Source organism: Aphelocoma coerulescens, chromosome 8 (assembly GCF_041296385.1).
Source record: "Aphelocoma coerulescens isolate FSJ_1873_10779 chromosome 8, UR_Acoe_1.0, whole genome shotgun sequence".
Lineage (NCBI taxonomy): Eukaryota > Metazoa > Chordata > Aves > Passeriformes > Corvidae > Aphelocoma > Aphelocoma coerulescens.
The window spans coordinates 31857384-31871419 of NC_091022.1; the positions used below are offsets into that span (position 1 = coordinate 31857384).

At 48.9% G+C, this 14036-nt stretch overlaps 1 protein-coding gene across 1 annotated transcript in view; it reads left to right on the top strand.

The window, feature by feature from the left end:
• The window catches only part of PDE4B (phosphodiesterase 4B), an 85829-nt gene that overhangs the window by 27708 nt on the left and 44085 nt on the right, over window positions 1-14036 (top strand). Inside the window, exons 3-5 of the mRNA XM_069023638.1 lie at window positions 824-860; window positions 948-1018; window positions 5233-5282. Of these exons, the coding sequence (XP_068879739.1) occupies window positions 824-860; window positions 948-1018; window positions 5233-5282 (158 nt within the window). The remainder of the gene's footprint in view (window positions 1-823; window positions 861-947; window positions 1019-5232; window positions 5283-14036) is intronic.

Consider the following 14036-nt stretch of genomic DNA (forward strand, 5'->3'; position numbering starts at 1 on the left):
AGGGACTGGGGACAAGGAATGGAGGGACAGGACAAGGGGGAATGGCTTCCCAGTGCCAGATGGATAGTTGGGATATTGGGAAGGAATTCTTGGCTGAGAGGGAGGTGAGGCCCTGGCACAGGGTGCCCAGAGCAGCTGGGGCTGCCCCTGGATCCCTGGAAGTGCCCAAGGCCAGGCTGGACATTGGGGCTGGGAGCAGCCTGGGGCAGTGGGAGGTAGCCCATGGCAGGGGGTGGGACTGGATGGGGTTTAAGCTCCCTTCCAACCCCAACCATTCGATGATTCTGTACTCTGCCATCTCTCAGTTAGGTGAATCATAAAGGATTTTCCATACACGCACAAGTACCGTATATAATACAAAAAAAAAAAAAATTCCCTCTTATTGCTGGCAATGGTGTATTTTGCTCAGAACTTCTGCTCAAATCTTCCATGATGAAAACAGCCGGACAAAACCCGGCGTCTGAACAAGATTAAAGACTGCGACAGAGATCAACAAAAGCCAGGAAATTCAAAGGTGACCTTTCCCCACACCACTGCAGTTGGTTTTTTTCCGCCGCGGTGCAAGCGTGAGCCTTAACTTTTGAATTTCCTGGCTTTTATTGCCTGGCGTTCCCGGTCCTAACGCTCGCTCCCGCCGGTTGTTTTGGATATACACGGTGACCGTTCCATTAGGAACAAGTTTTTATGTGGTGTTAACTAAACGCTGCATGGGTTCATTCGTGAGGAATACCCCTTCGGGAAACCGCTCCTTCCCTGAGGTGAATTTCACTGTTTGAAGGTAAATTTATGCAGAAATTTATACATTTTCTCCGTTTTTCCTTAGGCATGGTGACGACCTGATTGTCACACCTTTCGCCCAGGTGAGTTGGTGGCATATTGGCCTCTAAAATAGTTTTTATAAAGCACTTACATGGAGAAGGTGATGCCTGCGGTTTTGTCTCCCTCAGGTGTTGGCCAGCCTAAGAAGCGTGAGGAACAACTTCACACTCCTCACCAATTTACACGGCACCTCCAACAAGTAAGCCTGGCTTTTTAAGCTCCTTTCGTTCACAAGAGGAGCCGGCGGGGGCTGAGCAGGGGCGGCGGGGGCCGGGGAGCCGCGGCCGCGGTGCCTCAGGCTCCGCCATGGCCTCACGGCTCCGCCGCGGCTCGCGAGGGACGCCAGGGGGCGCCGTCTCCTCTCCCCTCATGGCGTCCGTCCCCTCAGCCCTTCGTCCCCTCGTCCCCTCATCGCTTTGTCCCCCCATCCCTTCATCCCCTTGTCCCCTCAGCCCTTCGTCCCCTCGTCCCCTCATCGCTTTGTCCCCCCATCCCTTCATCCCCTTGTCCCCTCAGCCCTTCGTCCCCTCGTCCCCTCATCGCTTTGTCCCCCCATCCCTTCATCCCCTTGTCCCCTCATCCCTTCGTCCCCTCCTCCCCTTGTCCCCTCATCCTCTCAGCCCTCAGGTCCTCCCTGAGGAGCCAGCGATGTGTTTTGGCTCGTGTGATATCTACTGCGAATCATGGGGGCAGTTTGGGGCCCTGTGCCACAAAAAAAAAAAAATTGAGGGGTTGGAGAGTAAGAAGGGAATGGGTCTGGGGAAGGGTCTGAAGCACCAGGAGCAGCTGAGGGAGCTGGGAAAGGGGCTCAGCCTGGAGCAAAGGAGGCTCCGGGGGGACCTTGTGGCTCTGCACAAGTCCCTGACAGGAGGGGGCAGCCGGGGGGGTCGGGCTCTGCTCCCAGGGAACAGGGACAGGAAGAGAGGAGATGGCCCCAGGTTGCACCTGAGGTGGTTTATTTGAATATCAGTAAGAGTTTCTTCCTTGAAAGGGCTGTCCAGCCCTGGCACAGCTGCCCAGGGCAGGGGTGGAGTCCCCATCCCTGGCAGGATTTAAAAGCTGTGTGAATGTGGCACTTGGGGACATGGGGCAGTGGTGGCCCTGGCAGTGTTGAATTGGACTTGGTGATCTCTGCCAACCTAAACAATTCTGTGATCTTCATCACGTTGCCACCTTGGCTGTCCCAGGTGTTCCACAGGTGCCCAGCTCTAAGCAGAGGCATCATCTCTGTTCAAGCTATGGTCCTGCCCTGCATTTCCACCATTGCTTCACAGAGCAATAATAATCCCAGAATTGTCCAAGTTGGAAGGGATCCAGCAGAATCAAGTCCAGCTCTTAACTGAATGGCCCATTCAGGGATGAAACTCGCAACCTTGGTGTTATCAGCACCAGGCTCTACCCAACTGAGCTGATCTCATGTGAGTTTTCATGGCCAAAGGGCAGATGCCAAGGCAGGGGACATCCCAAGTGTGAGGCTCTGGGGACAACAAGGATTTCCCAGCAGGACTGGCAGCAGCATCCTGGAGCTCAACTCTGAGGGGGCTGACCAGAGAACCGAATCCCACATCACTTCCTTTGACACTGATTGCTCTGAATGAGGAAGGTGATGCACTTGGGAGGAGGATGTTGTTTTTTCTACCTGCTGAACAGGAGAAACCAAACAAACTCCTTTTTATGCCTTTGTCCGGAACCACCGCTTCCCCTTGGCTATTTATACTGAGCCAGTCATCGTCATCCTCTGGCCTGCTTTGCCCCAGGAGAGCTGTTTTGCCTCAAACCAACATCATTCATTCCTGGCGAGATCTGGTGTGCACCCACCCATCCCACTGATCCCACCCTGGGACCGGCAGGCGCTGCTCACACCAAGCGTCCTGCTGGCTCCAGAAGGGCAGGATGAGGTGCAGGTGTGAGTGGCATCACCTGGTGCCCACCACCATCCCACAATCTTTATTTTACATAAAGCCCAGCAGTTTATCCAGGAGTGAAGTTTTCCTCCTGTTGATTCCCATTGGCAAATTTTGATGGGAAGGAGCTGCTGCCTTCCAAGATGGAGGTTAATGAAAAACCAGATGGCTTAAATATTCCTTTTTTTTTAAGCTTTGCTTTTTTGGACAGCTTGGGCATTTTGGCAGTTCCTAATGAGGAATCTGAAACTGGATAGGGCCAGAAGGAAGTGAGGGCGTAACCTGTAGGACACAAAGGCATCTTACAGTGTCCTTTGGAAAACATTCCCAGATTTGATTGAGGAATAAAGTTGTTTGCCCAGCCAAAGTAAAAGTCACTAAATTTTTAAACCATCCTGTGGCAAACATCCCAGTCCATGGCGGAATGTGCTTCCAGGTGCCGCGGAGCTTCCCGCACAGTTTCCAAAGAGCTCTGCTGGGTTACAGCCATGCTGCCAGCTCATGATTTTATCATCTGTCTTATGATATGTGATATCTGACTTCAACTTCTGCTCTGGGGACCATGAGAATCTCAGCTTTTCTTTAACCCCTCCTCTCCACTCTTTTTTCCTCCTCCTCCTCCACCCCTCCTGGCCCAAGCAAGGAAAAAGAGGATGCTGTCCCACATATTTGCTGGAAAATATGAATGCTAAGGCCTGGAGGAAAAGAAAACAACTGGCAGTCATATTTTTTGGACTTTAACGTCAGGGTTCTTGAGGCAGTTTCCTGATTGGAAAAGAGGAGAGGATGATTAATGGGTTTGGAGTGCCGGAGTTTGGCAATTGCAGCCCAGGACGCGGTCAGAAAGCATCCGGAGCCTGCTCCTTGTAATCCCCTGCGGCAGGAGGGAAGGAGCGGGCAGCGGGAGCCCTGTCCACTGGAGCACAGCGGTGGCTGAGAAGGGACAATGCTGTCAAAATCCAGATCTCCAATCCTGCACCCTGGCTGCCTGGAAAACAGGATGGGCACGGCCAGGACATGGATTTGAGGATGGCAGGAGCGGTGCCAGCTGTGGAGCGGGGAATACCCTAGAGAACAGCAGCTCATCCCTCCCCACCCCCCCAAAGGCATGTCTGTGCAGCTCAGGGTTTGGAGATCCCTGGAGCATGGATCCCTCGGTTCTGGGAGTGCTGCAGCCATGGCGTGGTGTCCCTGTCGGGGAGTTTCTGTTTTTTAGAGATTTCAAGATCTGGCTTTTCAAAAAAGGCTCGTCAGAGGCAGGTCGGGGCACATTTGCAGGGAATTCAGCACCCAACGTGTGTGCCCTGTGCTGAACCTTTCAGAGAACCTGGGTCCTGCACATCCTGCCAGCACAGCCTTTGAATCGCAGGGAGGCTCCTGCTGGGAGCAGGCTGTGGAGCCCGGTGGGGCGGGAGTCGGGACGGAGGGCTGGAAGCAGGGCTGGAATTGCGCTCCTTTCACGCAGACCTCACCTGGGCAGCGAGGCCTTCCCAGAACACTTCTGAAGAACCCCCCGGAGCTACAATTGCAGCACAATTGAGCCGCTCTGCCTGCTTTGATTCAAGCTTCAAAGGAGAGCTGGCGAATAATGGATGTTGCAGTTCAGTGGCTGACTCCGAAATTTGGGGTTAGGAAGGAGGTTGGCGAGGGGAGAGTGCAGGGAAATCTGGCTTCAGTTAAAATGGATCTGAAACTTCTTAGGGAAGCAGAAGCCCAAAGTTTCATTTTTGGTCAACCTGAAGTACTGCAGTCAGTCCAAACTGAAGTATCTTGATTTTGGTGTCAACTCTTTTAAACTCCTTTAAAAAACAAGTCTCTGATGATGGTTTCAGCTTGAAAAATTAACAGTTTTGTTTGGCAAGTCTCACAGGGAACTGTGTTGACATATGGAGAGGATCTGCACCTTTTTCCAGTCAGACCCTGTTGGCTTGACTTGAACCAATTTTTTCAAATAGGTTTTGGCCCCTCCAAAGTCCAGGAATTGCTGCTGAAATTGTTGCTCAGAGTCCAAAAAGTGTCCTTCAGCTGTTTCAGAGCTAAACAGTAGTGACTGCAGCATCTTCTTCCTCACTTCAGGAGCAATTCCAGTGTTAACTGGAAGGTAGAAAGACACATTTCTGACCTTACCTGTAGCACTGCCTTGCAGCAGTTTGAGATCACTTCAGGGTCCGTTCCAGACTCTGTAGGGAAAAGCTTTGTGGGAAAAGGCCTTGACCATGGGGGAGCCACCAGAGCCTGGCCCTTGCTGCCTTCTGGCAGATTTTGAGCAGAACATTGCAAAGGCAGCATGGGATGGTGGCACATTTCTCCTCATTTCCAGCTCATGGGACAGGCAGGGAACAGCCATCTCTGGCTCTTCCTAACACATCAATCAATACTGCTCAACAAATCATTGTGAAGTGTTTGGGTTTCTCTGGGAGAATGAAAAAGGATTTTTAACTGAGGGAGCTGGCAGGGTTTGGAAGGATAAAATCCTACCTCTTGACAGAGTGTTCTTTATCCCTCTTAGGAGATCTCCAGCCACGAGTCAGCCCCCTGTCTCCAGAGTGAACCTGCAAGGTACGTGTGGGATTTGGGAATCGGCTGCCAGGCCAAATGCACACAACATTCATTGCACAGTTCTGCTCACAGCTGCTTCTCTGCCCCCTCCCTGGTGCAATTCTGGGTTCCTCCTGCAAAACCAATAGGAGAGAACTATCAGGCTCCAAATATTGTTATTTTAATTGTTTGGTTTGGGGTTTCTGCTGGTATATTAGCACAGGAGATGAACATGATTTTGGTTTGATAGTCATGGCCACAGTGGCTGCTGTTCTTGTGAGTCCCTGTGTGCACAGGCCTGGACAAGCCCCAGCCTACGAGCCTTGAACAGGCTCAGACACAGCTGGATCTTTTTTTTTTTTCTGTTTATTTCAGTTTGTTTCCATGTAATCTGTGTACTCAAACCTTTCCTGGGTGAGACTTCCTTGGCTTCCTGCTGGGAAGGGGGTGTCATGGCAAGGTGGGGTAGGCAGCACTGTGAGGGCTGCTTGGGCAGAGGGAAGGATGAGGGTGAGCAGCCAGAAGCTGATTACTTAGGACAGGTTTATTCATTTTAACAGCTGGGTTTAGCCAAGCGGAGGGTCTGTAGAACCCCTCTCAGGATCAGAGCTGGCCCTATTTGCACTAATCCAAAGGTTGCTCCAGAGAAAAGGAGATAAGATTTGGAGCAGTGCCCATTTGTAAGGTTTAATCTCAGCCTCTCCAATAATTACATGCTTGGAGGGACTAATAAAGCTTAATTTTTACAGCGTGTGAAGCCTGGATAGCTATCATTTCCTTTCCTGCTGTGTGTTATTTGCTCTCAGGGGACACACAGAGTCCTGGACACTTCCAGATTAGGTTCCTCCAAAATTGTTAATGGGAGGTGGAAACCTCTGATGCAAAAACAAAACTGGACAACACAAACTCCTTGTCTTGCTGTCAGAGCCAGCAGGAATGCAGCTCATCACCTGAATTAAAGTTGGGTCTAGCAAGGCTTTGAATTTGTGCCTGTGTGAAAAAAAAAAATCATGGAAAATTTCCTAGGCTTTCCACAGATCTGTTTATGTAAGTCAGAGAATCTAATAATGAGGAGAGAATGCCCTTCCAGGAATTTTTAGGTTCATTTTCTTAACACTTTCCCTGGAAAAAATTGCTCTCAACTTTTTAACACTTCGGGGATATTTTTCTACAGTATTTCCAAGGCAAGCTGTAGAACACTTGGTACTTTTTAGCTGATCCAAGCTTCTAATGCTGGGAATACATGAAAATTCCTTTTGGAATGAAGTGTTTGACACACAAAATTGTAGAGCAAGTTTTGTGTTACCATGGAGAAGTTGGATTTGAAGCCCCTCAAGTAAATGGGTTTTTAACCACAAATCTTAGCTGCTTTTAAGTGAAACCTTCAAATAAAATTTTAAGAAGTGAGTTGGATCATTACAATTTAAGTAAATCGTGACACTTTGTGGGTAGGAAGGAGATGCATTTTTGAGATTAATAAGAATGATGTTATTTCGTACGTCAAACCAGCCAATATTGGCATTATTGGTAGAAAATCCCAGGATCCTTGGTTAAATTCAGGTGATTGCCTTCCTCTGTCTCTTCACAGCCACTGCCACACTCTGTGACTCCTTTCCAGGCAGCAGAAAACAATCACAACCCTTGACTTTCTAAGGAAGTTTCCATGTAAATGCAGCAAGAACAGGGATTTTTAAGGAATTTTTTTCAGTGTTTGCACCTTTTTTTTTATCCTTGGTGGCTTCTGCTTTGGAAATTATGGACGGAAGGAGAGATTTTCCTATCAGAACCCTTGCAGTTCTGTGCCAGTGGCTGAGAGGATGCAGAGTGTTTTTCCTGAAGGTTTTGCAGAAGGAAGCAGTCGTGTTTTGATTGGGACTAGGCTGCCTCACATCTCTCTAGATAAAAGACTGTGTTTGGAATGAACTGGGTTTAGATTCTCTAGATTTGTTGAAGCTTGGAATTTGATTTTAACCCTCCAGTGTCACCCATTGATTCATGGCTTTACCACAATCCATTGACATCACTGTGAGCATCTCATGGATGTCTCCTTTGATTTGTCATTAGTGGGGTGATTTATATCCTGTTCTGAGAAGTACAGAACCCAGGGTTTAAAGCAAACAAGCCTGCATTAATAAAATTACCCCGGAGGGAGGCAAATTACATCCAGCATTTGCACTGCAAGGAATACATGCCAGCTGTTTAGTCCAGCTGGACTATTCCAGGATTTTCCAAGCAGCAACAGCCAAATTTATTGCTGGTGTTGCATCACTGAGGACCCAGGCCCGTGGTGAAATAAATGAGCTGTGGTGAAATGAGGGAATTCTTTTTTGCTTTCATTTTCTTCAAAGTAGGAAAACTTCTGGCCGGGTTTTTCCTGGGACAAAGGGCTTTGAAAGGCACTGCTGGTGTCACCGTGAATTTCAGAGCTTTCTTAACCTTGCAAGCACAGCCAGAGAAGGAAGGGGAATATGGATTGAACATCCTGTGTTTTGTCCCTGGTATCAGCTGAAGTAAATCTGGCAGATTTTTCCTGTTATTTTGTTATAACTGCAGCTCACAGGAACGCACAAAATCGCTTTTATGAATTAACTGAGAAACCATCACATGGAAATACAAAGCCATAGCAGAAGTCCATCAATCCCTAATTATCTGGGGAGGCCACAGCTGGGCAGGATGATGGGAATGCTGTGGGGTTCCTACGTGGCGTGTGGCATCCCCAGCAGCTGTGCAGGGCCGGGGCAGGAGCGGTGCTGCTCAGCCACATCTGGGTTACAGAAACAATGAGGGACACAGTGTCACACAGTGTCCCTGACGGTTCTTTCTCCTGATGTTTCTTTCTGCTGTTTCCCTTTGTTTCTGCTGAGTGTGGCCTCTGCCACAGTTACTTTGGGTGACCTTTGTGCCACCTTGGGCTCAGGAATCCATCAGTGCCTTCCCTTCTCCATCCAGCTCTCCCCTCCCCTGGCCCCAGCCAAATGTCTGCAGTTCCTACCCAATGATTCAACCAATAACATCTTTAACCAGCAACAATTCTGGCTTTTCCTGCTTGGTTTTGTTCCTTCTTCCATATTTATTCCCTTCAGTGACCCTTATTCCCTCTGAATTAAATGGCCTTTTGCTGGCTGCCACCATCAGTCGAAGCTTCACGTTCTTCCACGAATTTAGTACAAACTTTTCCCAATCTGTTTGGCCCATGTGCCACACCATCAATCCGGGGAGGGACAGTGTTTTCCCATTCCTGTTTGATCCACTGCCACGTTTAATGTCACCAGTGGTGACAGGAGCAAAGCACGGAGTTATGGGTCAAACAGCACCAGGTTCTTCCCAGGCTGTGGGGGGTTTGCAGAGGCTCTTCTCAGGAGCTCCTTGGATACTTTCAGCACTCAGTAATGACAGTTCTCCTCACAATTAATGATAAAATATCGCTGATCTGCCTGCAATATTTTATTGCAGCCCCAGGCTTGGGGGATGTAGCCCTTTGGGATATTTACCCACAGCATTTCAGGGCTCACAGGATTAAAGCTTTGTTCAAATTCCTCTCTGGGGATGGGAGGGAAGGATCGGTGTTTTTCTTGCTTGTGCCTTAGCTCTGCTTTCCTGTACCTCGGCACGTTTGTCTGCACCTCTCACATGCCTTTACACGACCTCCAAACTCGTACTCTTTCATTTTTCCTGTGGGTGTAGGATGTACACAGACTCGTGCACGAACCTTTGTATAAAGCATAAACAAAGACTGGATAATGCTTGTGCTACTGAGAGCCCCAACTTTTTGTAGGAGTTAAGGAGCCTTGTGCATCCAAGTGAGCTCTGGGTTACAAATATCTCTAAGTCCCGGGTAATTAGCACAGAGCTGCTGCTCTTGCACCATCCTCCTCTGCTTGGCACGTGGAGAATGGCTCTGGGCACACACAGAGTAGAGGATTCATTTTGAAATTCTGTTTCTTTGCTGGGAGTTTGGCTGAAGATTTGACCTTTTGATTTGGAGAGCGATTGTAAAAGTCAAGTGGTTGTGGTGCCTTGGGCTTTTACAGGAGTTCAGAGGAAGCCCGTGTTCCTGAGCAGCTGAGCTCAGAGTAACTGGCTGTGTGCACAAATGGAGGCTTGTTAGCACCTACAGATACGATTTTTAAAGGATGCAGTGCTGGAATGAGGCAGATTATTCAGGAACTAAACAAAACCGTGTAAGAAATCAGGTAGATAATGAGCTTAATGACGCGACTAAACGAGGGCTGGTGAGTGCTGAAGTGATTCTTGCTGCTTGTCAGGTTAAAAGAGCGTTTCAAAGCGATTTTGAGAGTGGGGCTGATGCAGCTCCAGCCAGCACGGGGCCATCCCGAGACTCTTCCCGGCTCTCCGGGGGGGAGTTCATTCCCGCTGGAGTCCGTTCCGCGTGTTGCGCCTGCCTGCCTCGAACACACCCCCCGAAAGTTGGACTCATGCATCTTAGTAAGTATTTCAGTTATGCTATTGACGTCAATGCAGTCATTAAATAGATTGCCGGCCCTCCCAGCAGCGAACCTGTGCCAAAGACCTAGAGGCAGACACATTTTAAAAGAAGAACATCAGGTTTGCTTTTAGCGTTTGGAGAGAATAAGGGAAAAGTTTCTTCTGAAGTCACCCTTTGCAATAAGGGTGGTTTTTTTGCTTCATTTTCTAAGGCTCATTTTCGGTGAAGATAATTGCTGTGTTTTATTGAACACACGTTTGTGATGTTGCTGTGTGCATAAACAGCTCCAAACGAGACTAAAAAGTCATTTTTGTGACCAGCTCTGGCTGACAAGTGACACTTGTTTCAGGTCCCCTGGCTAGATTTATTTGTGTATCAAGTGACAGGAGGCACTCAGGCAAACCTGCTTAGCCTTTGACCGCCGAAATTCTGCCAGGATTGATTTCATGACATCTATATAAGAAAATAGCCTTCATTTCTCCTCGGCAGGCTCTGAAGACACACAAGCTAATCATGACTCCATAGCAACGGATAAAAACTGTTTTCCCCTCCGCCCCACCTGTGGATGTCACATGAAGATGCTCCACGTGCTGCTGCCATCAGGAGCCTGTCACTCCCCGGGGCCAGCTGCCTCCTGCAGCCGTGGGTGAGCGGGACTCCCTGAGCATTCCCGCTGTCCTGCTGTATTCCCGAGGCAGGCTGGGCTGCCTGAGACAGTCGTTCACCCCCCGTGGGAGATACCCGGGGCTGGAGGCAGCTCTGGGCGTGCAGGTCCCTTCGCCTGGTCAGGAATGGCTCTGGACAGAGGCTCCCGAGGGGCTGGGAGCTGAGCCCTGAGGACACACATCCTCAGGCAGGGGCAGGAAGCAGCTTTGCTTTGCCAGGAGGAGCAGGTATGTTGTGTTTTGAAGAGGTCACAGAGCCAAACCTCTAGGTTTTGGTGCGGTTGTCATTTCACTGATGATCCCACCCGCAGCTACGTAGGATAAAGCATCAATCCAGTCCGAGTTATTAAAAGGGCTTTATCTGATGGGTGGCTTCTCTCGGAGTGACCCAGGCAGCTGAGCCCCACGGTGGCGGTGCCGGCACCTTCGGGGTGGCACGGCCGCGTTGTGTCCCTGACTCCACTCCACTTTTTAAGGCCGGGTCAGGCCCTGGCGGCTCCGCTCCGCTCCCGTCCCGCTGCATTGCGCAAGGGCCCTGCGGAGACAATTGGGCTCTGCCATCGCTGATATCAGAGCTGATAAAATCTGTGTCTCTTTTGTTTGCTGCACAGAACGATCAGGGCTGCTGGGGGGAGATTCTGACAGCGCAGTCCTCAGCACCCTGAATCAGTTCCAGATGAGAATGAGAGATGTGTCCTCGGTCAGAGGGAAAAACAACCCAAACCAAACCACCCAAACCAAACCTCTGGCAGGCTAGGTTACTGTTTAGGTCGCGGGGCACAGTCTGTGCATGCCTTAGGGATGAGCAGCGTCCTTCATTGCCCCACTGCTTGAGCCCCTTCCATGTCACAGCAGTTCCAGGTATCTCCATTCGGGGAGCTGAGAGGGCTCCCCAAAGCCCTCAGCAGCAGCTCGGACCCGCAGCTCTGTAGAAGTTTCTCCTTCCTCCCCGAGCCTGAGCTCAGTGCACAGCGTTGTGTCCCCAGCACAGCCGGCCACGGCAGTGGGAGAGGCTGCATCCAAAATCCGTGTGGAGACATTCCCAGGGAAACGCACTGCTCAAATCCCAGAGCCGGTCCCAATGGCCAGACCTTTGTTTTCCTGCAGGGTCTGATTCCCAGTGGAAATTGCTTTCTTCTTGTGTTTTAAAAAGTGTTTCTAACGTTGTGTTCTGATTCTCAGCAGCCAAATCGTTTGATTCATAGATGGGCAGGAATTCCCAAATGTTTTCTTGTATTTATTCGTCTTGGTGGGAGCAGGGGTTGGTTCCAGGTTGGAGGGGAATATACAGAGGGGAAAGAGCTGTTCCTAATGGACAGAATTGGAATTTGCTGTCCTTGGCAGGGACATTCTGCCCAGCAAACTTAACTCTACAATCAAGGTAGATTAAAATCAAGGTAGAATTAAAAGAGGGAGCAAAGGGTTGCTCTGGAACTTTCCCCTCTATTCCATATGGAATTGCATCCATTCTGATTCACACTCAGCAGTTGCCAAACAGTGACACTGAACAATGAACGTATTGATTGTTTCGATGTTCAAATCAGCCAGAACTGTTCTGGTTTTATCACCAGTTTCATCTCCTGATGGACTAAAAATGATTTCTGTAGCCAGGCAAGATGTGCTAATTACTGTAACCATCATTGTGCAACCGGGCAGGAATGTTACACCAAGAGTTAATGAAACATTTCATTGTAATATTTGCTCTAAGAAGTGCCTGTAAATGACAGCCTTAAGGATGCTATAATTGCAATACCTTTTTTGACAGAAAGGAAACAGCTGTTAATTATTTATGGTTATTAATCAAACCTGTCAGTTTATTCGAAGTTCATTCAGTTCACTGTAAATATGTATGATTACCAACATTTAAATGTTTTAAGCAGTAGCCTTTTAAAACTATTTAAATACACCTCTCCCTGTGGGATATATTCTCACATCTAAAGGTTGCATTGATTGGCTTTGCTGTGCACTCAAGCACCGAATCATTTTAGGAATTCAGGATAAAAACCCCTCCAAAATCCTGCAGGGTGTTGATTTGACAATTAATATCTTTTGATTTTGTAATCAGGACTGTGCCTCTGGAAGTGACAAACGTGAGCCAGGAGCAGGATCTGACCCAGGGTTCGGGTATTTGCTGAGATCCACGATCCATTATTCGGTGCTAAGGAACTTCATGGTTAAAGGGAATTTTAAAGGACCTGTGCATTTTAATGTAGATATTCCAGTATAAATATCCTGCTGTCAGAAATCTCCCTTTCCAGGAGCAAATTAATCATCTGTGCATGCTAAACTCCTCCACCACACCTTCACACTCTTCAAAAGCTTTCTGAAACAGACTTTTTCCCTGTACCTCAAAGCCTCCAGGTTCCAAGCATTTGGAGAGAGGCTTTGGATGCCACTTGCCAGGTCCCTTGGAGCATATTCCAGACACCCCAATGTTTTCATTCCAAGTGAGTTGAATCCAGTCAGACCTTTCATGCCTCAAGCGTGTGTTTAGGGAGGTTTGACAAGCTTAGCACTTCATTGCAAAATGCTTCTGAAATGTCACATTTTACAAGCAATGTCTTTTTCTTTAAATACCATATATTAGGCTGACAAAAGCAGGAGCTGGTCAGAGCAGTCTTTGTGTTCTCTGAAAAACCAGGGGAGAATTCTGGAAAGTGGAAAAGCCAGCCTGTTTTCCTGCACGTCTTTCCTCCCTCTCTGCCTCACTCCCTGGATAAATTTTACAAGAAGTGACCCAAAATCATGTCCCTGCTCTTACTGAGTCAAGAACAGGACGTTTGGATCCATGCTGGGAGCATTTGTGCTGGTCTGGGACAGCCCAGGAGGATGTGGGATAACGGCTGTTCGATGGGGATTGTCACTGAGCACAGCGTGGGGCCAGTCCTGCTCAGAAAATTCCAAGAATAAACACACACGAGTGCAGGGTTTGTTGCAAATGGACTTGGCTGGCATTGGACAGCTGTGAAATGTTTTCCTCCCTTTTCTTCCCAAAGATCCTCTTGAAGAAGAGAACTCCAGGGAGAAGTTTCCAGTGGAACTGGAGTGTTTTTGGTTTAGACTTTATGGGACATGCTCCCCATCCAGCTCCTCCTCAAATACTGCAGGGCCTTCATCTGAATCCCAGCTCTTTGGGCAGGGTATTTCCCAAAATTCCTGTTGCTGAACTGTTTGCACCTTCCTGGGTTTCAGCTCTATTGCATGGAGCCTTTCACCATTTCCATCCCCTTCCAGTGGGAAGGTCCTGTGCAGGTAAAAGCCAGAAAGCTGCACCTCACCCTCTCCAGATCAGGAAGGAGGAACATGAGCAGAGATGCTGCTCACACCACATTTTCCAGCAGCAGCTGCTCCCTCTTTTGTAACACTTCCAGATGTGGCTGCAAGTGCTGCTGGAACAGCTCCTGGTGCACATTGCCTCGAGTGGGGAGTCGTGTGCTGCCTAAAATCCACAGAAATTGTGTGAATTGTGCTGAATTAATGACAGTGTGAGTGACAGTGCAGAGACCTTGGCCAAGGCTGACACGAGGTGCCTCTTGTGCTGCTAAATGTAAGAACTTCTGGAAGGTGCCCCAGAGTATAAGACTTAGAGCAGGAAAAGTAACCCCTGGGATAATCCCCTGCAGGCCAAGCCATAGCTGACCTTCAGTGGGGAACATTTCCATT